General features: G+C 40.7%; 1 protein-coding gene across 3 annotated transcripts in view; it reads right to left on the bottom strand.

Annotated features, from left to right (window-relative positions):
• Nucleotides 1-1042: 1042 nt before the first annotated feature.
• The window catches only part of LOC108135755 (alpha-2 adrenergic receptor), a 48219-nt gene continuing 25764 nt past the window's right edge, over nucleotides 1043-23497 (bottom strand). The window contains exons 2-4 of one of the 3 annotated variants that reach the window (XM_017256597.2): nucleotides 5111-5269; nucleotides 2102-2704; nucleotides 1043-2014 (exon numbers count right to left, since the gene is read on the bottom strand). In XM_017256597.2, the coding sequence (XP_017112086.1) occupies nucleotides 1547-2014; nucleotides 2102-2704; nucleotides 5111-5269 (1230 nt within the window). In that variant the 3' untranslated portion in view covers nucleotides 1043-1546. Of the gene's footprint in view, nucleotides 2705-5110; nucleotides 5270-5899; nucleotides 6164-23497 lie in introns of those variants that run through there. The other 2 variants (XM_041709445.1, XM_017256596.2) reach the window with 2 other exon arrangements.

Genomic DNA, 23497 nt, shown 5'->3' with positions numbered 1-23497 from the left:
TGTAATTGAGTAACTGAAACTATATTTAAAAATCAACAATTTAATATTAACAAAGATAATTATTAAAGCATTGTTTATAAAAACAAAAGAAATTAGTGCCTAAATATAACAACATTTTACTAAATCACAAAGCGACTAAGAGATTTCTGAGTGTAGAAGCCAACCATTAGTATTTGCATCTGTCTGTGCCCATTAGGCATTGGTTCCCATACATTTGGTTTATTTTTTCAGGGCTCCCACTTTCTGTGTCGCTGAGTGAAATATCTTTGAGCGAATGCATAAAGCTGCGGCTGTCGCTGTTTCTGTTTCTGTTTCTGTTCCCATAGCTGTGTGCTCTGCTCACTTCGTTACGCCAAATTGTGTGGCCGTTGTGCTAGACTATAGTTACATTTATGTGTACATGGAATTATTGATTTGGCCGCCAGCCAAATGCAGCCTCGCAATCGCAGGCGCCCTGACGCTGAGAGTTTTGTCGAAGCAGTGGAAGTGGATAAGCGGTTGCCAAAAATATTAAAAAGAAATTAAATTAATTTGCTGCCAACGTTCTGCAACTGCAACGCACACTTGTTGACCTCGATTGTGATGGCCAACGCACAACAATGGTGGTCTAGTGGCCCGAGTGGATCACGGGTTACGTTTACCTGACTCCTGACACACTTGCAGACTGAACTGAAGTTCGGCATTGGCAGTGCAGTCGCAAATGGAAATTTGCGAAATTATTTCAAGTTGAATGGCCATAGACGTCGCAGGCGGACACATCCATTCAGGGAGCATAATAGATGTTTGCCCAGCTCAAATTCTTGTTTGCACAGCTCATGCATTTCTATGAGCTCGTCGAGTGTGAAAAGTGTGTGGGCGGCGGTGAGGTTCAGCGGGCTAAGGGGATTCTGGGCGGCCTCTGGGATTGGGGTCTCTGGGTTCTGGGCTCTGGGCTCTGGGTTCAAGGGTGCTCGAGAAACCAAACGAAACGAAACCAAAATGCGTAAATTGAAATTGAGAGATTCCATCAAATTCACAGCCGTTCATTGCTTTTGAAATGAGCTACAATGTTCGTTACTTTTTTATTCAAACAAAAAATTCAAAGAAAGCTGGGGAAAAGGGTTAAGTGAATGGGTATGGCTAGAATTGCAAAACGATCGATTGTCAGTACAGTCGATTATTTCGATAGCATGAGCTATCAGGTAAACGGAATATGTCGATAAATTAGATAGCAGGAACTATCGGGTGAAATGTTTAGGATATCGATATTATAGTTCGTATTTTTAAAATTAAAGCTAAAAAAATATTATTTCTACTATATTTTTTTTTTAGTAAAGATGAGTAACAGATTGACAGTACCTTCGATAGTTTTGCAGCTCTGGGGAGTGGGAATGGGATCTGGGAGGGGGCGGGGGGCCTATGGCATAACCAAAACGAAGCAAATCTAACGCCTGTAGTGCTGATACATGCCATGACCATAGCCCATGGGTGTGCTGCCCATGGCACGTTCGGTTGCCTTCTCGATGCTGGCGTAAACGCACCTGTAACAGCACACGTAGGCCAAACATCACTTGAACAGGATGCGCCGGAAGGCGCGTCGGAAGTCCTTGTTGAAGATGGTGTAGATGGCCGGATTGAGGGCCGAGTTCATGTAGCCCAGCCAGAAGGCGACGGCGAAGGCCGACTCCGGTATGTTGCAGTGGCTGCTACATGCCGGCACCAGGATGTAAAGGAAGAAGAACGGCAGCCAGCAGGCGATGAAGCTGCCCATGATCAGGCCCAGGATCAAAGTGGCCCGTTTCTCCTTCTTCCGCGCAATCCGTCGCTTCTCCTTCTCCGGATCCCGGGGCTTCGGCGTCTTCGGTATGGCCGGCTCCAGTTCCGCCTTCACCACATGCTGCTGATGCTGCTGCTGCTGCTGCTGCTGCTGTTGATGCTGGTTTTTGGCGGCCGCTGCAGCGGGCTGCTGGTTTTTGGCCGCCGCTTTGGCCTCGTTGCGACGCTGCTGGTTATTGGACTTGCGCCCGAAGATCGGCTGGCAAAGGCGAAACTTGAGCGGCTTGACCACGGCACAGCGACTGACCACGCCCGAATCGCTGCTGGATGGATCGAATTCACTCACCATGTCCGTGTCTACGCCCACGGATAGGGCCCGACACCGTCCGGCGATCGGCGAGACGCGCAGCTCGTTGCCGCCCGTCTGCAGTCCCCCTGTCGCCGCCCCTGCACTGCCATTGCCCCCGGCTCCACCGGTAGCTGCGCCGCCGTCCATGGCCACGCTGCCGTTGTTGTTGTTCAGCGCATTGATGGAGTTGTTGCTGCCCATCGAGGGGGGCACGGGCACATTGAGGCCCACCCGGCCGGTGGCTATCGTGCTCACCTGCAGCGTCTCCTTGGGTGAGGTGGGTGGTCCTCCTCCACCTCCTCCTCCTCCTCCACCATTCCCGCTGCTCACCACGGTGACCGCATTCGAGCCCGACCCATTGGGATTGGCGTAGGCGAGCACCGTTTGGGCGGCCACCGCCTCCAGTTCCCCCGCCTCCGATGTGGAGATGTCCGAGGCCAGGTCCATGGTGACCGTGGGAATCTGCATCGGCAGGCTGGCGCTGTTCGGTGGTGTCTCGATGGTGGCTATCTGGCGCTGCTGGTGCAGCTGCAGAGCGGACGCGCCGCTAGAGGAGGGCATCGGTATTGTTCCTTTCTTGGCGGTGGTGAAGCTCGTTACCTGCAGTGAAAAGGTCAAGGAATAACCATTAGTTACCCAAAAGGGCACAAGCAGCAATCAAAAATTCTAGCAAGTCTATATAAATAATATATAATTGGGGATTTTAACTTTAGTAATCTTTAAAACAATATATTCACCAAAACAAGTAGGATCATTTCAATTTTGACATATGTGGGTTATAACAACATTTGAAAAAATAATGAATGCTTTTAGTTATGGTTTAACAATATTAGATAATTAACAAGTTTCTGAAAATATTTTATGATGTTAATCTTAGTGATACAACACCAAAAAAATTAAACATTTAATTGTTTGAAACTTACTTAAAATAAATTAAACACATATTAATTTATTTAAAAGGAAAATTGTATATTTCAATGTTCTTTTTATTTTAAATTAAAATTTTTACATATTTAAAAATGAAAGTGTAACCCACAAGTGTAAAATCTGTAGCGAAAATATTTATTTCAAAGTGAAAATATTTCTATGGCTGTATCGAAACACAGACTAATTTATATTTTTTTTTATTTTTCTTTGGGTTTTTCCAATTTTGATTTCTATCAAAAAAAGACTTTCAAATAGTTAGATATTTAAGGTTTAAGAGATCATAAAGTTGAATGCACCTCATTTTGGCACACAGTCTCATAGTTCTCAAGGCTATGTGTGATTAACAATCTCACATGCTCGGGCATTGCAAATTAGGTTGCAGATTCGCATCCGTGCAACTGCAGTCGAGAGCAGGGACAGATGGCCCAACACTTGCTACAACAGTTTTCCATTTCGAAAATCCTGTTTAAGCCAACAGCCGGGAGAAGCGCGTCCGAGCGCGCGGATTACACAAACATGGAGCGAGGGCTGTTGCCTTTGGATGCAGCGCTGGGAGGGGCTGTGCATATTCAATGCTCGAAAAGCAGCAACAATTACCCCGGGCAATTAACAGAGACACAGAGCGTCCCAACGAAAATGAAAATAAAATAAGGGGTGTGGCAGCAATCGAAAGTTGGGATACCCCTTTAATTTGTTTTGTTTAGTAAAAGTTAAAAAAAATGAACTTAAAGTAAACAAACAATTGTTGGCCTAGTCCGTTTAATCTGTTTAAATAGCTTAGAAAATCTTACCATAATTTTTTTTATGGTTTTAGGAACGCTTACTGTTTTTCAACCTAAAACAAAAGCGGCTCACAAATAATAAAACAAATGTAAGATGTATAATTAGAAAGACCTACCAACTTACTACGGTTATAAATATCTTATTCTTAACCAAATTTGAAAATTTAAAACCATTTTTAGCTTGCAGAAAGGAATCACACGCATAATACACTTTTTTAAAGTGACATTTGACATTTGTTCATGTCTTTTTCTTTGCACTTTTCCGTACTGAGTTATCATACCTTAGTAATGGGTGTAGAACAACGCTCAGAGCAAATCGCGTTGTCAGCATATGTGTGAAAATCTTCTCTCTGTTTTCCGTGCTTTCAGTTTTTCCTCTGCTACCGTTGTCTCTGCTTGTTTTTCCTCCACCGCCGTCCCTCCGAAAACCCCTTTCCCTGCCTTCCCTGTTGGTTAATCGCTCGTTTGGGCCGCTGCTCTTGAATTTGTTTGCCCAAAATGGCCGAGTAGTGTCGCTGATATTGCCAGCACTGTCCAGTCGGTAATGTCTTTCACCTCCCACTGGCCTTCCTTTCTTTTTTTGTTAGCTGTGTGCATTGCGCATACAGTTAATTGAAAATGCAAATTGCGTATGAATTGGTCGGCAAGCGCATTGGCACTCGTTGCGGCAGGTAATTGACGATCATTAGAGACTTTTCACTCAATCAGTGGATTTGGGGTGGAGTTTCGATTAAATTTTCAGCGATAATTTTCGAACAAAGGCCGTTAAGAGCGGGTGTGGAGTCAGCAAATGCCATTGCATTGAATGGCCCTGCATAATGGGCCTGCTAACGTGGCCAACTGGTGCAGCGGCCAAAATTGCAACGTTGCCGAAAGCTGCAATTCCTGATGTCCCTGGCAGGGGTTATGGGAGAACAGGTTAAATCCAACACGTTGCCCACAAGTTGTTGATGGGAAATTGAAGCGAAACATGTGCGCTCAATTTGCAGCTTCCTGGGGTAATGCACAATTACTTTTGGCCAAAACCGGGGGAAAAGGTGTGCGAATATTACACATACGCCGCATATGCCACAGTCGGTTAGAAGAATTACATTTGTCCATTGAATCGTAAAAATTCCCATTGCCATCATGCCTGACACATTTTGCGGCCAACCGCATTATGGCCCCCAAAAATGTGAGACGACCCGAAGTGTTCGATTGGGGAGAGCTTTCGCCAGAGTTCATTAGGCACATGTATGCACATTTGGCCGGGTCAAAATTCATAAATAATCACCAGACCTTTCATAATCACACTCACCTGTTCGTTGTTTGTTTTGCGGGGATGCTTTTTAATGCCTCTCCTCGCCCGCGCCTTGGCGGCAAAGTAAATTCGTATGTACACAAAGACCATAATGCAGCTGGGTATGTAGAAGGAGCCCAGTGCCGAGTACAGCACGTAGCCAATGTCCTCGCTCAGCTGCAACAGAAAAGGGTGAAGGTTAGACATTATCAGCATGGGTTAAATGGGTTTGCCCAAATGGGTGCCAAAGGTGGTGTCAGTCAGGTCGAATGTCATATCAACGGTTTTGCGGAGTGAGTCATTAAAGTATACACTCTAGACATCAAATGCAAGTTACTGCAGACCGAACAATGGTATCCTCAACTTTGGAAAACAACTTATTTTATTCGATCTTTTTTTTTATACATTTAAGAAAATTTGTATTTTTTTTAAATATACCCAAGTTTGACTCATTCTTTTCAATTTGATTTAATTTTAAAATGTGTTTATAATTAGGCTTGTTCTTATCAAATTTATAGTTCAAAGAAGTTTTGTAGCTATGTATAGTACCCTTGAATATTTAACAATATTCAAAAAATCTAAGCTACACTTAAGTTAAGTTTCAATTTATGCCAACAATGTTTCTCGAGCTAAATTGTTCTTTATCGACTTCTATAGAAAATATTGATTACTCTTTATTCTATAGTCTTAATTAAATGTTGCCTTATCTGCCATCACCTAGGAAGTTTATTGCCGCATTCAATGAATCCCTTGAGTTTGACTCGTCGTCAACAAAGGATCTTATGGGTATTAACTTTACCAAGTTACCTCAATTATCGTTGCCAGATTAAATTTACGACGTAACATCCGCCTTGACTCCGCCTTTCCTTCGTAATTTTTATCCTTTTAGCTCGGCTTGTTGCTCTCGGCCATATTTTCAGGCTTGATAGTGGAATAGTGGGGTCATTGAGTGCATTAGGCTGATTTACTGAAAAATGCATTTTGCCTGGCTCAAACGGTTTTTGTCTGATGCTGCCTCCGTCGTCAATTCTGCGCCCCAGGTTCGCTTTTCCGGAGCATTTATGTGAAAAATGCAAAGTGCATGAAATTTCATAACGCTAAATGAAGTAAAAGTATTAGATTACCGCACAGCACAAAAGGTTTCTTCTTCCACCTAGCAGTAAAAAGTTTTCGACGCTGAATTGTGTGGCACATTTTCTGGCGCTTGCAATTGCATTTTATTAAAGCTGGTGGAATTAAATCGTCTCATACTTTCTGCTCCCACTAGAACTGGCCGCCCAACTCTCTTCGCAAAAATTATGCAAATTAAGTGTTTTGATGAAAGGCATTCGAAAAAGTGCACTTGACAGCAGAAGGAGGAGGTTGAGAAGGGATTGCCCGAGCAGCTTTGCCCTTTTGAGTTTGCTGTTCGTGTTGTTCGCCGGCGAGTGGCGTGCATAATGAAAAGCTTTTGTCCCGTTGTTACTGCCGCTGCTTGTAGCTCACCTCAATCCTCACTATTCAGCACTCCTGAAAAAATGCATAATTCTACACTGAAGGAAAGTGCTTTAAGAATTAATATATTTTAAGCAATTTCTGATTTGTCTTGTCTTCAAATTGTGTGCCAAAAACTGTGTAGCGCCTTAGTCATTAGGTTTTAATATTGTTTTGTTTGTCAAATAAGTCTCCAAAACTTCTCACTACCACATAAAACTGAAATTTGCTGAACAACTAGCTTTAATCACAAAAATTCCAATATTTTAAAAATCGCTTGTGTAGTTACTTTTTTTTTTAACCATATTCATCTTTGCCTTTAAAATTTATTACACTTGGCCACCCAAAAATACTACATATTTTAGAACAGAAAATTTGGAAGAGCCTTAAATACCATAAGACATACAACATTATTTTCCCTGGGTTCCAAAAAATTAAGGGCCTTCAAAAATTTATACATAAAGCAATCAAAGGTGTTTATTTTAGGTGATTTGTAAAGGGAAAAAACGTTTAATATTTTACAAATTCTTTTTAATTTGAAAAATAATGAAAAGGAAACGTTGTTTTTTTTCAAATGCAATTTTGACCTTAATACTTTGATCTTTTTGAAGACACTGTGACATACGCAACAAGTATAAGTCTTTACTTGTGGGTAAGGATTTTAGTAAATGAAATAAAATAAAAAAAATACATTCACCTATTATTTCTTCAAAACTTAGCAGCAATATATTATATATTGTACTCCTTATAATGGTTTCTTATTTACTATGGGATTTAATATTTTATTAAGCTGTTTTCCACTTATCATAGTAAATTCACCCTTTTATAGCGCAGTGCCGGAAATCTGTGCCCGACATCAGCTGGTCAACTAGAGCTTCCTCCCAATGGGGAGCTGCAGTAGCCGGTTAAGAAATCGACTAGCAATTTATAACAAATTCTTTACGGACTTTATATACGAGTATATCTGGGAAAGAAGCTCGGGTACAAACGAAATTTATTTAAGTTTTAAGCTGCTTACACTCACATACACATACGAAGGCAAATTGAATTGCCGGGAAGGGGAGCCAACTGTAAATACGAGCACATAGCTGGACTCGTGTGCAGAGGCAGCTTAAGTGCAGCCCAGTTTATCATAAGCCGCAGGCGAAGTTGCAGCAGAAACAGGCTGAGCTAGACAACTTTATCCGGCTGCCAAAGCGGAATATAAATTTGCCCGGCTCTCCCCAACCCTCCATGCACCGGGTTGTGGCAACAAAATAAGCATAAAGTATTAAGCGCTGGGTATAATGTTGCCGAAATATACATCAAGTGGTAGGTTGAGACGAGCAGGAGCACAGCAGCAGCAGAGGCTCCAAAGAGATGAGAAGACCCACCAACAGCTACTTAAGCTGGATTCTTGAATGCTGACGCTGCTGCCTGGCTGTCTCGGTTTTCAACTTATTGCCTGCCACAGAGGCAGCACGCAAACTGCACTCAAAAAAAAAAATGTTCTGGAACTTGATCAGTTATCAAATTATGCCCTCAATAATAAAATAAATGAAACTAACTAATTGTTCGCCACTTTGAATATTTAGAAAGCAACGATTTTATATGTTTGGGCATCAAATTAATTTGTAATATAAAATAATCAATTTAAATAATAAATTTATTCTCTAAAAAAATTGAACATTGAATTCACTTTAAGTTACATTTTAAAAATATATATATATTTTTGAGTCATAATGATTATTCTAAAGTACATCTTTTAAGACTACATTTAAAAAATAATGCAATTTATTTTTTACTACTTAGCTCAAACAGATTTTCAATACAATGGTATTTGGTTTATCATCTATTAAATAAAAATGTGGGAAAATATAATTTTAAATAAATATAAAACTTTAAATTTACCATTTTGGTAAATACATTTTTGGGTAAAAAAAAGAATTTGATAAATTGTGATAATTACGAACTTATTTACTTGTTTGTGGTTAAAATTTGTTTGTAACCTGTTTTTATAAGTGTATATATTGCAGTTACACGAACAGAGTTTGCACTGTTGTGGCTGCTCTTGCAGCAGCATTATAAATGGTCTCATCATTTACGGTTTGCAGTTGATATATTGACAGCATTTGTCAGCACTTCACGCGGAACTGAAACGAACTGTAATCGCACTGCCTCGAACCTCAGTTGAGTTTTCTGTTCTGGGCCAAACGAGTTTCGGTGGCATTAAGGCCAAAGTTGGGCAAAAACTTTTCTGGGTAGGCCGAAATGTTGCGCATACGCGACGTGTGTGCACGTCGCTCAGGAAACACCTGTAGCAACAGCGGGCCGAAAGTTTTCCACAGTGATAATGTTGTTGAGCCGGGCGGCGGGGAAAAGTGGGGAAAAAATATTTTATTAACGCATTTGAACAAAGCTCTTAAACTGACATTTGTGCGGGCCAAGAACGTGTTGGCCAGGCAGGAAACTACTGGGCGAACAAATAAATTGTCAACTGTGCGTGACGATAACTTTTTGCTGCGGATTTAATATAATTGAAAACTTCACTCTGTCGCTGCATTTTCCTTTGGCCCCTTTTCCGTTTTCCGCCTTCCTTCTTCAGTTTCCCATTAAACCATTTCCATGCACCTTCAGTGCTTCCTTCAGAGCTACAGAGCTTCAGGCCTTCAATCCCTCAATCCACAAACCCCCCCTTAATCCAATCCGCAAGCTGCATTTGTGCTAATTTGCAGATTTTCAAATTGCAGAGGGCGCCTTTGTTTATTTAAAAGTTTTCCCACGCGCTCGCCGAAGAAAGAGCGTGCGAAAGCAGAGAGGGCCAAGGAAAACAAGGAGCGAGGCGAAAAAGAAAAATAATTATTCTGCAATTTTTAATTAAATGGCAATGGTAATTGTTGTTGCCGCTCCAGCTTCTGCTGCTTCTGCTGCTTCCCCTGCATTGGCGAACTTAAGCTGGCGGAAACAAAAACTCATTATGCGCCACCAAATTCGTTAGTCGAGTAGGAGCAGAAGCAGGAGCCACGGCAACAGCAGAAAAAGCAAAGGCAACAGCTAAAAGTGTTGATGATGACAAGTGCCACAAAAGAAGGATGAAGGACGAAGGCAATGTCGAGCAAAAAAAACAAAAAGAAAGGAAATAAGAAAAGTGATGAAAGGGCTGACGCAGACCGAGTGGAAACTTATCGAAATGTAAACATGGAAAAACAGGCCCAAATGAGCGTAATTAAAAATATTAAATTGCGCTCTTTCGTTTGCTCGCTTCGGCCACGTGGCGTATGAGCGATGCTTTAAAGGTATGTCAACTGCTGCGGGCGCTTATGGCCACCAATAGCTGCCAGCAATCGCAAATAATATGTAATGAAAGAAAATAAGGAAGAAATTCCGCTGTAAACACAAAAGAATTTCAATCCGCATTGCACTGCAGAAAGTTTGCGCGCGAGATCGAAAAAAAGAACGCAGAACAAAAAGTTGAGTCAAGCTCACAAACGTACAAACAACAAAATGTGTGTGTAAGTGCCACACTTAACAAAAAATTCTTACCAAAATAATCACAAAAGAGAAGAAAATAGTTCTAAATAATATAATAATAAAAAAATAATAATAAAAATTTTTTCAATTATTTTTTTTATATGCATACAAATTAAAGGTGAAAGATAAAATATTTTCAAATATTTTAATAAGTAAATATAATTTTGTTTTTCTTCAACTAAAACGTTGAGTTGTTTACAATGCAAAATATAAAACTAATAAATTCACAATTGTGAATTACCCACTCGTATTTTTTGATCAAGCAAACATATATATTTGCTGTGTGCATATAAAAAAGTGCGTTCCGTTCGAGGACGTGTAGGGCACTGGAATAAAAAGTGTGGAATGAGTTGGTAGTGGCTGCTGTCATCATCAGCATTGTTGTCAGTGCTTGTGCAAGTTTTTCAACAGCAATAAGCCCGGACTGCGAAGGACTGCAGGACTGCAGGACACATTCGGACCCGCCAAGGACAGCAACGCACTGAGACAATCAATAAATCTAAAGTGCAACTACAGGCGACTACAGTTTTCAGTTCGGGCCAAAAGAAATGTTCGCTGCATGGCCCTTGTTTCCGCCCTTTGATAATGTTGTCAATACTTGAAGGGGGCCTCGTGCCAATAGGGCCCCCTTAATATACCCCTTCCCAACTCGTTTTGCCCTCTTGTTTGTCGCTGCTCGCTGAAGCAGCCATTTTGTACAGTTTGCATAGCCAATTTGCCTGGCTGTAGTTTTTCTTTTCGCTCCTCGGCTCCGCTTTGACTTGAACTTGCACTTGCCGGCGAGTTGCACATCCTCTTGGAGCTTGCATTTCAATTGACTGCATTTCGCATTGGCATTTGCCCATTGCCATTCCTTGTTTTCCATTACAGTATTCACTCCGCTTTGCCAGGCAGTCGTCATCGCCAGCTGACTTTATTTGCCCTTGCCATTTCGCATTTCCACAACTTAACGCTTGCCCGCACATGCCATAAACGTAAATCAAGTGGCTCCTTCGGTCAGAAGCTGGAGTGCCACTCAAACGGAGGCTAACGCCTGGGGTCCGACGACCAACTCCTCGCGCCATTTAGCCAACGACAATGTCCAGCACGAGTCAATTTTTTAACAATTAAAAGCTTCCGACGATGAGGGGATGGAAGGGACTTGAAAAAGTGTAACACTTGGCCAAAAATTTTAATAACAAAATAAAACTTTAAAAGCCTAATTAAAACTTTGTAAAGCTAACCTTTTGTTTTACTCTTTGTCAATTGATTTCTCTTGTCTTTATTCCTCACCTTTTATAAAATTTGAATACAAATTTAAATTCTTCTCAATTTATAAGATAGCAGCTTAAATAAATAACGATGGATCTTAAAATTATTTTGTATGTTCAAAGAAAACCTTTCTCAAACAATCAACCATTAGGTATTAGTCGACAAAAAACTTTTTAAATTTTATTAAACGAAATTTCTTGCTTGTGTGTTGTTTACAATAAGCAGCATATCCGTGAACACTCTTTGGAAATGAAGTGCATGTGCATACAGCCCTGGACAATCGGATTTTCATTTCGATTTAATAAATTAATTCCGCAGCAAGAACTCTTCGCCTCGAGGGTGCTTTTTAAGCCATGAGCCGTGCCGATTTGTTATTGCCGCTTAATTGCGGCTGACGGCATGCTTCATTAAACTGCAATTTTTCACAATCGCCAGTCATCCGCTAAGCCATGCAAATGCATTGGCGTCCCGCTAAAAAATAGGCAACAAATTCGCACGAGCGGAATGGGGCGAAAAAACATTTTCCGGAATTATGCTGCGGGCTTTTTAATTGTTGTGGCCAGTTTTATGGTTTTATTACTTGATTCCGTCCGTTCGCAGGAACAGAGACTCGACTCGAACAGGATTTTCCCTTCCTGGTTATGCTATGTGTATCCGTTGTGAAACGGCGCTTTTATTATGCGGCCTGATATTTTTAATGGCAACCACTTTATGCTGATTGCCAGCCTGGCCTATCCGCCAGCCGCCTCAGCTTAATATTATCGTAAAAAATATAATAGCAACAAAACAGCTCAGCAACTGTTGCTCTATTGTTGTTGTTGTTGTTGTGGTTGTCCATTGCAGCAGGATTGAGAATTTGTTGTTGCCTTTATGAATCGTCAGCTGCGGAAATTGCTTGTTGACACGCAGAGTGTGGGTGGAAATTGGAGGGCGGCGTTTTCCTGGTTGTGCCTGACCTACTCCACGGCAATTTGTTTTCTCACGTTGCCGCCTTGGTCATTTTAAGTCGTTTTCCACTTTCAATACTCTTCCAAAGGCACTTTTTGCCACTTATATTGACTTCATTTACATTTAAATTCAATTTAAAAACAAAATACTTATAAGAAGATACTTTGTTGCATACAAATTTATTAAAATTACTCTTTAATATATTTAATGACTTATTGCACTTCGTTTTAAAGATTACAAATTACATTTCATTGTTAAGCAATTTTTCCGTACCCAACAACAATCTATTACGTATTAATGAGGTCGTTTCGTCAAATTTTACTTTAATTTCACACTACCATGGTTGCTTGCCATTTTATTTAGTTACTAAACCGATACCCGGAAGTCCAAGGAATCAGGTTTTCTTTGATCTCAGAAAATAATTAAATTAATAATAAAATATTAAGCAGTGTTCTTAAACGTCTGGATCATGTTTTGAACTCAGTTATTTTATAATTTTTTTTTTGAAGGGTATTCATAAATATAGCCACGTCCCTCTGCTTGCCTAATGGTTTTGCCTTCTTGTTTTTAGCCAACGCAAATTGTGATTGATGTTTGGCGCTAGATGACTATAATTATGCAACACGATTTGACTTGCGTTTTATTTGATTACCGGTTGCGGGCTCATTGTGTGGCCTAGCCAGCCCTCCCCCTTGATGGCTTTATTCCCAACTGAATGGAAGGTTAGTGGCGATAAGCGAACTGTTCCGGACTGCCTATTGATTTTGTGTCATTGGTGTTTCGGTGCTCACGAAAAACAAATGAGTTGTGTAATTAATACGGGCTTTTGTCTTGCCATAATGGTAGGCACATAAATAGTACAATAAGCCCACGTATCGGGGTGAGCCAGGGGATGTAACGCAAAATAGCAGAAAATTAATTTTCATATGGCTTTGGGGTGTCCCATGTATTGGAATGGAGTGAAGTGTGTGAGTGTGTGCGTGTGGGCCTAAATGTATGCTAATATTATGCCTTTAACCACAATGTCGCATGCATTGTTAATCATCTGCAGTTGCCAGTTGTAACAAATTGTTGCCAAATGGTTGTTTGGGGCTCCGCAAACTTGTACACAAGTGCGACCGAAAACGGGTAACGGCATCGTTAATTTTAACAGTAAATTAAATAAGAGCCTTTTCGCATTGACTGTGGAAGCTGCCACCAAGCCTTGATTCAAGCCCAGGCAGGCAGTTAACCCACCAAAGCCATAAACACTGAAAAAGATATCGTTTCCGAATTTTATCAGGTTTTAAAAACAAGTCGTAGGAACAGAAATAAAGATAAAGGTTGAAAATGTTTAAGTTTACTATTTAAGATATATAAAATAAAAAATACAAATTTATACAGAATTAGTAGTTCTCCTGTTCTAAAAATTACTCTTAAGAATTAATTTGTGAGCTCAATTAATTATAATTATTATTTATTAGGTTTTCTTGCCCAAAATATTAAATGTTTCTTAATGTATTACTGTATATTGCAAACCGACTGTCTATATAGTTGGAAACTGGAAATTTGAAATGATATATATTCGTGTGGAAGCCGCTCGCTAGTGGTCTGCACTGTAACCAAAATCAAAATAAGGCGTAAACGTGTTTATGCCGAATTGTTGGCTAAATTTCCAACTGGCCAACTTAGCAGGGCCAAAAATATTTACTGTGTTCTGCCGGGCAAACAAATCTTGTTGGTTTTGCAGGCAACATGCAGTCGGAGCAGCAGCAACAACAATGTTTCACAAATTTTAACGCTTAATGGTTATTGACACACAAACAAACCAAGCCAACAGGCGTAACAGGAAACGAGGAGCCGAGGGGTCGAAGGTGAAGTTTGGGGGGTGCGGAGTGGAACAAACAGCATGACACTCGTCGGCAAAAGCCGGACAAATGAACAACCGCTGTTGCAGCCATGGACAAGTTGCCGTTGGGGCTTTGGCCATGCGGTCAAACGCATGAGGCAGGACCTGCTGGAGGGGCTTAAAAGGGGGTTAGCGGGTGGTTGCCTGGAATTGGGGGCTTGGGCCAAAAGCTGGGCGATTCAACCGCACTCCAATAGCCAGGAGAGCAACGATAACAACAATGCACAGCTACAACTACAAGAACGCCCAGCACTCAACAGGCAAAACAGTTTTCCACATATCACGCAATTTCCATTGCTATGCCTGTTGGTTTCCCTCTGTCTACAGTTGTTATTTATGGCTTTAAATACTTATATACGCATATGTTCGTATTTCTGGATTTATTGCATATTAATATGCAGTTAAGGTACGAATAACAGCACTGAAGGCTTTAAGTTTTTTAATGTGGAAAGTCTTTTAAAGATTAACTTAAATACTATTAATTTAACATCCGAATTTTCTTAATACTTTCTATTGTTTTGAAATGCGAATTTCAATTAAATAAATTTACTTGCCAAAGTATTGTAGTTTTTTTTTTTAAATATGTATTTTCTCTTATCTTAAATTCAAACAATTAAGTTATTTTGAATAAAAAATTTAAATTAATTTAGCGTTATTAGTTTGCCTGCAGCTGTGCACCGAATTCAAGGCGCAGCTAACGTGGCGTATACGCAATGTATAACTAAAATTCAAATTGAAATGAGGCCTTAAGGCTATCTTAGACAATGTTGATATTGATGCTTGCCAACCTTGCTCAAGTCAATCAGGTGGATTTAAAAAGTTTCCATTTCACTAGTACACATTCCTGAATATCAATTTGATTAAGTGGATGAAGAATTGCACATTTAAATCCTACTCGACCAGAGCTCAATGATAATGATTGTTTTCGTCGGTCAGACATTTACGGTCACTAACGGCACCAGTATTGGCGGCATTCGTTTTCATTATCCCATCAACCTGCGGAGTGGGTGTGTGTGTGTGTGTGCGTGAGTGCAATTTCATTAATGGCCAATTAATTGCAACTTTATTTTGCGGTCTATCCACATTGGCAGCCAACCATTTTGTATTGCACCGGAATGTGCTCGATGCACGCAATGCCAGGCGAATGAAAAGGCAGGTGGGGAGTCAGACAGGAAGGGCATATGTTTTGTTATGCGAAATTCCGGCAATAATTTAATTTTAATTTTATATTAATTTTTAAGCGGCGCTTCTTGGCACGAGAGCTGCTTGTGGGCAATTGCATATTCAGTGCACTTAATATCAAGCGATTGCACAAGGCTCTCTGCGTGTTTCAAAATCGTTAAACATGCGCACTCGCACACACACACACACTCACACACCCGCTTAAAACGAACTAAAGTTTCAACTAATTAGAACACTAATTAGCGTTATTAAAATACGGCACTGGAGGAGTCGTCAGCCGGGGCGGTAAAGCAGTGGCAAAGACTGTGCCGCAGGGGGCGGGGCCGTGTGATCCTGATTTGGGGCCGTTGAAATAAGGACGCGGAGCAGGACGCATGCCAGCTGGTGCACGGCTGCTTTCTGTCTGCTTTCCTTTGCCTGGGAAGCTGCCCATTAAAAGCACATTTAAGATGTTTACAAACGTGTTCTGAGACGATGCACACAACACCCCCACGCTCTCACGTTTACTTTTACACGTAGGGAAAAGTTAACTAAAGTACTTGTTTTCCAAACTAAAATATCTGGCTTCAAATTGTCAATTTATTATGGCAACCTCGATTTAATGGCTTTTTATTTTAGATATAAATTGGCACAGTTAGAGAAATTTATATTCGTATTTTGTATTACATAGCATTAATTGGTAACTTATATAGAACTAATTGGTTAATGGTGGGGGAAACATGATTTAGAGTTTTCGCAAAGGGATTTAAAAATGGCATTTTAAATATACTTTTAAGATTGAAATTTAATTTTTAAAAAATGTGGAAATGAATATAAAGTTTTCCTTACTTTCTTTACTTCCCTAATAAAAACGTTGAATAATACTACGCCCAGCCAACAAAATCATGTTACAAAACCCAACCCAATTCTTAGAATACTTTAATCCTATTAGAGTTGTACTTCTGGACTTAGTGCTTATGCAAACCTTTTTTTGAAAGTGTAACGACACGCATTCGCTGTCAGCTTTTGCAACGGCGAAACTAGAACGCTGCTGCGGAAGGAGCAACTGCTCCGGGGCGGAAACGGATGTGTGCCGGCGGAGGGACAGCGTCGAGAAAGAATGGGTCTGCGTGAAATTAGAGGTGGTACAGAATACATTTTACAACCGGCATTACCGCAAAAGCCATGGCGAGAGTTGGGGGTATAGGAATCTGAACAAATTTGATTGGCCCTAAATGAGGGCGAACGAGCGGCGGCGGAGGTGGCGGCCCAATGCGAAAACTTTACTTTAATTGACAGCAAAAAGCAATTTGCCTCATTACAAGCAACACGAGCGTAATTAAATGCTGCCCTGCGGCACAAAGCTGCTCCTTTGTTCCGCTGCTGTGACCCCAATGGAATCACCACCAGCTCCTGTTCCTCCTGCTCTTTCGACTCGCCAGGATTACGGGTAAAGCTTTAAATTTCGAAGCGTTTTGACCGACAGCGCACAAAAGGGTCCAGCAGACAACAGACGACAGTCGACATGCGATTTAGTTTCTTATTTGACACTTTTCCGCAGAGCTTTTGCTCCGTTTTATTTTGCCATTTCCCTTTTTCCGGTCGGGGAAAAACGATGGAAGAGGAGATGGACCGACCGACCGGCCGGGACCTTCGGCATCTGTCGCCGTCCGCTGCAGTCGTGGCAAATGTCATTTAAAGGACAATAATGGCGGTCGTTGCTGTCGCTCCGCTCCGCTCGCCCCAGTCGAGCGAAAAGTTCTTTTTTGCGCCGCTTGGCGCCGCATTTAAAGTCAAGTTAAAGTTCAAGTTACTGTGAAAATGTGCGTCAGCTGCGGACCCCGGTATCGATTTACTCAGAATGTGACATAATTATTGCTCTGTTAACACACACTCGTGCGCAGAGCGAAAGCGGAGCACGAGACTCCTTGAGGATGAAGGAGTCCCCGAAGAGCTGAACAAGTGCCGGGGAGATGTGCCAAGGCGTCATCTTCTGCGACTGTTGGGGCACTACAAAAAACATGTCTTACTTCCCCAGGACTTTCTCAATTCGAGAGTGTGTTATATTAAGTCTTTAAAGGCTAAGATAGTGTACTCTAGCTTATGCTGGCTATTTAAGGGGAATTTATTTTGAAAGGGTTTTAATAATTTAGATTTTTAAATCTTTCAATACACAGAAATGCTCTTAATCATTTGCTCGTTTAAATTTTGGTTTCTAAAAAAAACCACTTGAAAAACAAGTTAATATGCTATATATTAGTAAAATATATATGAATATATTTAATTAACTAATAATAAGGAAATTAGTTTAATATTAGTAAACATTAAATCCTTATAACAAGTTGAAAACATTTTATTTTATATATTATATAAAACAAATAATATAAAATATTACATACACAAACAAATAAAAATGATTACATTTTTTATCATTTATTGTTACTTTAATACCAATTAGGTTTTTGCAATAACTACTGATGGTTTTTAAAACAATTTTCAAATGTAAAAAACATTTGCTTGTTACTATTATTTTACTGTATGAAATTCTTGCAGTGCGTGTAATATTTTTTAGAGTACGCTGCTCTACTCTACTTTATGGCAGTCGTGTGCCTCTGACTCGTCCCCACTCGGCTGGCGATTTATGTGTGTGCCGGAGGGTTGGTCAGCAGGAAAGTTTTCATTAATTGTACTCGCATGTCAGCAGAATAGAAAGAGCGCTGTCGCATCCATGTAATTTAATCAAGAGATGAAGAAACTTTAAGCCATCTTTTCCTTGTGGGCCAAGCAGGCTCGGCAGAAGCGGCAGAAAGTTTTTGCCAGCCCAGCCATGCCATGCCATCGCAGAGGGGAGAGGCCAGAGTAAATATTGAAATCTTCAACCTCTGACCCGCATGACAGAAGAACAACAAGGATAACAATGCCCCGCATACAAATTTGTGGGCGTTGCTGAAGAGATTTGTAAACAATATTTTGTGGCATACATTTGGAACAGCCGCTGCCCGTTTTTGTGGGCCGTATATATTTGCTGGCATCTTTTGCTCCTTGGCTCGTCTCGATTTCGGTTTCGGTTTCGCTTACAGGCGCTGCCCACTTCTTGGGGCCAGCTATTTGGTGTTCTTTTTATTGGCCTCTGTGTCTGTCTGGGCTAAAGTATTCGTTACATTGTTGCTCGTTTATCTGGCTTTATCCACGAAGTTTTGCCGGCAGGCTGAGCAGAAGGTTTAGCGGATTTGAGAATTTTTCATGAAGCGTATAATGCGAGAAAAGGGCAAACGAGATTAAAAGTTCCTCCTTGCAGCTCGGCCCTTTATTAACTGCCAGTTTTTTTGATCTCAGGAAGTCCAAGGACCTTGACGACTTGCCGCCTCCTGCGATGCAATCATGCGTGATTATAAATATTTATGATACACATTTCTTCGGGTCCAATCAATTTTGCATTAGGCAAAAAAATATAAAAGCGAAAAACCATATTTACAGACACACTACTGCTGAAAATCATGGCAAATGTTTCGGCATAATTTCACAAACACAAAGGCCCGCCAAAAGCAAAAGAAACAAGAGGCAGAAATGCGTTGCTAACACAGAAATTTATTACAACTGTCAAACCAGCAGATACTTTTCTGATGGCATGGGAGGTGTATTTCGCCATCGACAGGCGGCGATTGCTCGCTTTTATTTCATTTGGTTGGTCGACGTTCGTGATTGCTTTGCAGTTTTCAGAAATGCCATGTGTCCTAGTCCTATGCGTAGTTATGCCTGATCATAAAATCAATATGCGCATACTAAAATTTTATTTCTTTACAATTTGTGTACGAATTTGTGAGCCACATCCACCCTGCCTCGCGGCCGCCCGTTGGTTTACGATTTTCCGCAATGCCTTCTGCTGATTTTTTTTTGTTTCGCCGCCAGATCCTTTTGTTTTTGTTTTTTTTTTGCTTTTGTTGTTTTGTAGTCCATTTAATTCATGCCATCGAGAACCTAGCTGGCTGGCAGGGTGCACATGCTTTGTCCATTCCGGGGGAAATGGCAAACGTTGTTTTGACATATTTTTCTCGTTTATGTGTCCCTCGATCCGCTGGGTGTTGCTCCTCTTGTTTTTATTTTTTCTTCTAGTATGTATTTTTGTTTTTATTGTATTATTTTGCTTTGCTCTGCTGCCCCTGCTGGCATTCCCACACGGCGTATGCTTGATAATTGCTTTGGCATTTGGCAACGCCTTTGCCACGGTAAATGACTGGTGAGTATTTGCTTGCTGACTGGCTTCCTAATTGTGTTTGCCTAACGCTCCACAAACGAGCAGGAGAGAGCGAATGCTAAGGCGATGATTCCATGTAAGCCACTCCATTATGTCATTTGAGGCATTCAATACAAATTGGTAATATCTCATTTATTCCCATTTTGGTCTTGTCTTCTTACACATTCGTTTGCCCGCACACGGATCAAGATAGATGGCGGGTTGGTGGGTTGGAGGGTTGGCGGGTCGGAGGGTTGGCAAGGTGGTTGGGACATATATCCTTCTGCACACAAGTGCGTACGTGGGTGCTTCTGCTGACCACGCAGGCAAACAAGCAAAACAAACAAATACAAACGACCAACGAAAAAGCAGAGACAGACACTCGTTCACTGTCATTGCGCTGTTGAGTGACCAAATGTCAAATATACAACGGCACACACTTATTTCGTTTCCAGATTTATGGTGGGAATCGCAAGTGTCGATCCAGCTATCGTATTCGACCTCAAACAGGGCACGGAGAAAAAAGATTGGCACCTCTAATTGATTAAACTTTTTAAGTCTTTCTAAAATTCATGTTACTGAAAAGTTATCAGAAACCAGCTTATAGTCATGGTTTTTTTATTTCTCTGCTTAGTTTATTTGCTTGACAATTAATCATTTCGTATCTGTAGATGGCAAATCTTTTTGTGCAATTATTTAAACCAAAAATTTACGTTTTTCCCAAAACGAATTTAAGGCATTTAGCGTATAAGTGAAATGTCCTGCTCGGTGACTCCTTGACTGACCAATGCACAGTAACAGCAATTTCCGTTGACGCCAAGCGTCGGTGTCATTTCTTTTGCACTTCAAACTCTGTTCCCTTGCCCTTCGTTTTTTTAGCATTCTTGTGCTGCTCCAGATGCGCTATATCTCCAACTTGGGGCTCAGATTCAGTTTCAGGTTCAGCTCGACATCACTTCAGCTGCACTCGCGCAACATGTCAACAGATTGCGAATGTTTGCTGCATTTTCCGTTTGATTGCTCGCCGCAATTCCCCTTCCCTTGCTCTGTGTTTTCCCCAACAAACAAATGACAAACAGGGTCGAAAGCAAAGACCGCATACAATGTTACATGCTCGTCTGGGGTATTTGAGGCAGTGGCGGATTCGAAAAAGGGGTCTTTACAGGGGTTTCGAATCCACCCTTACCTATTGCTTTCGATTTATAAGAATCTAAGGAAATTAATTTTATTTATTATTTCCTCTATTATTACAGTAAAATAGTCACAAATTTTTATAAGTTTATAGAATTGTAAAGGAGTGTTATTTTTAATATAGTTGTTTTAAAAAAAAAAAGTACTGCAGTTAGAAATAATTAACAATTAGTGAACAAATCAGCGATTTCTTTGCACTAATTCGACTATTTATAGATTAATTAAAGGGTATAGTATTTTGTGGGCAGATCTATATACAACAGACTCTTGAAATATTTTTATTTTAAACAAACCTAGAATAAAGAATTGTATGAAAATACTTTTTTAAAAAAGGAATGACAATTACTAATTGGAAACGAATTCAATTCGAAAAGAATAATATGAAAATGCTGTATCTCCCGAAAACAAATGTTCGTCAACCGCCTTTGTTGTGGCGCGAGATGATGCAATGCCCCATCGACATATCCTTCTTTGTGCTTTCATCAATTTCGAGTCGCAGTCTTTGTCCGTATTTGTGGCTTCAATTACTCGCAGCGAGCATGGATTCTACGCACGTATTCCCGCTCGCTGTTTATGTCCGTGTAAAGAGTTTAACATGTGCTTGGCTGCTCGTGTCCTGCCACAGCCCATAACGCATATTTCTTGCTTTGCGGCAGCACGTACACAATCCAGTTATAATATATAACTACAAATGGAATTTATCTCTCCATCCAGCATCCCTGCTTTCTGCTCTCCGCTTCTTTGTCCTGGGGCCCAAATTATTGACATGTTTGGCTGCTGCAAACTCAAATTTCTGCGGGCGTTTTTGTAATTGCCTTTTCCTAGTTGTTTGCGACTGAGTTTTGATCCAGTCACGCAGTTTCGGTAATTTGGTTATGCTAATGTGAAAGATGATGATTTCGGATCAGTTGGTCTACTTAAAATTGGCAACAGAACATGTGAGGGGACATATTTTAAATTCAAAAACAGTTTTTACTTATGGCCTTTAATTATGTATTTTAATGGAATGGTTTTTATGCACCCTCGTGTCTGCATTGCCGTATATATTGATGAAATTCTAAAATATCTAACCAAAAGATAAATCATATTGGTTTTATTCATTTAGCCAGTGTGATTTATGAAATTTAGTTTAAAAGTTGGGTCACTTTCTAGTAATGTGTTTGCTGAAATAAAAGCAAAACTAGTCAGTGGATTTAGTTGGCAAACGTTAGCACCATTAAACTAAACACACGGAAGCTTTGTTTAAATCCCATGCAGGCTTCTGCACCGTTAGACGCCATTGGCCCCGCTAAAAGTGTCATAAAACGTGTCCATAAATAAAATCGACTCGCTGGTCAACTGACTGACGCTCGTCAGTAGACTCCTCGTGCATTTTGCCAGCTTATAACTAAACGGCTTACACGGAAATGGTTCTGGTCCCGGTTCTGGGCCCTGGATTAGGCACCAAGGTGGAGAGGACTTAATTTCCAGGCCAGATGAGCGACATGGTCTGATTAAAGTGGTTTCACCGAGCCACGTAAATAAATAACAGAGGGTGGAAAAATATTAAGAGAATTGAGGTTGTGGCTGGGATTTTGCTGAGGCGAAAGTCAAATTGAAACTCGGTTTGGTTAGCTGCGGCTGGCACAAACATGGGCCAGCTATAAATTATGATCACAGCTAAACTTTATGCCACACATGCCCACACTCACACACATGTGGCCGTGGCCGGCTGAATATTTTATGCTAACACCCAAACCACAGGACCGACTCAACCCCAACTCAAATCTCATGAAGTGAACATAAAACATGCAAATTAAAAGGTCCAAACACGTCGTCGTCCTGCGAGCTGTTTGTTCTAGTTGCAGCCGAGGCACACAGACACGCACAAAGTGAACTAATTTACACAAAAACAATACAATTTGCGAACCCTTGTTCCATATCCTTTTCCCCCCATCCCGTTCAGGCGATTCCATTTGGCAGCCCCGAACCCATTCCGAGTTTGCTTAGCTCACAGCCAAATGGCGCCACCTAGACATTTATAACCCGACTTTCGCCCATAGCTTTTTCCCAGCGATCTCTTTCGTCCCGGCCCCATTCTCTCTGTCGAACACATGCGTGCCTGGGTGGCCACATTGTAAATCTTACTGTCAGGACATACAGACACTGGGCCACTTCATTTGAAGTGTATCCATACACTCGACCAAAACCTGCAGAAACTGCCTTTCATTTGGTCTATAAATAATAATCTTTTTTCCAGAACAATGTAATAATATCACCTTCAAAAACTTACCTAGAAATTTCTGCACAAAAGCAACTTTAACCAGTATTAAATTAAAAGGCACATTTCAATTAATTCAAGTAACCTTTAAATCCTAAACATGAAGAATACTGACCATTAACCCAAATTTAGTATAAGTTTAAGGAAGCTTTAGTTTTCAAAGAAAGCGTAGCTTTAAAGAAAGGTATTCAGAAAGGACCTTATTAAATACTTAAGAATTAATAATATTATAAATATCTAAAATGATATATATTCAAGAAATTATTTGATTCTTTACATCTGTACAAAATGCCATTCAGAAAGACAGCGAAATTATGAAGAAGCACTGGGATAAGAATAATTTAAACTTTTAATATCTGTTTGTTTTAGTGCACGGCATAAAAAGGATGAACACAGCTTACTAACACACTCTCAGCAGTGGCCAAAAGGAGCTCCTTGGCATATTTTTCACGCGCACACTTAGGCATCGCAGCGAACACACACTCGCAC

This window comes from Drosophila elegans, unplaced genomic scaffold (genome assembly GCF_018152505.1).
Source record: "Drosophila elegans isolate 14027-0461.03 unplaced genomic scaffold, ASM1815250v1 contig_476, whole genome shotgun sequence".
Taxonomy (NCBI): domain Eukaryota; kingdom Metazoa; phylum Arthropoda; class Insecta; order Diptera; family Drosophilidae; genus Drosophila; species Drosophila elegans.
This window is presented reverse-complemented; position numbering and strand designations above follow the sequence as displayed.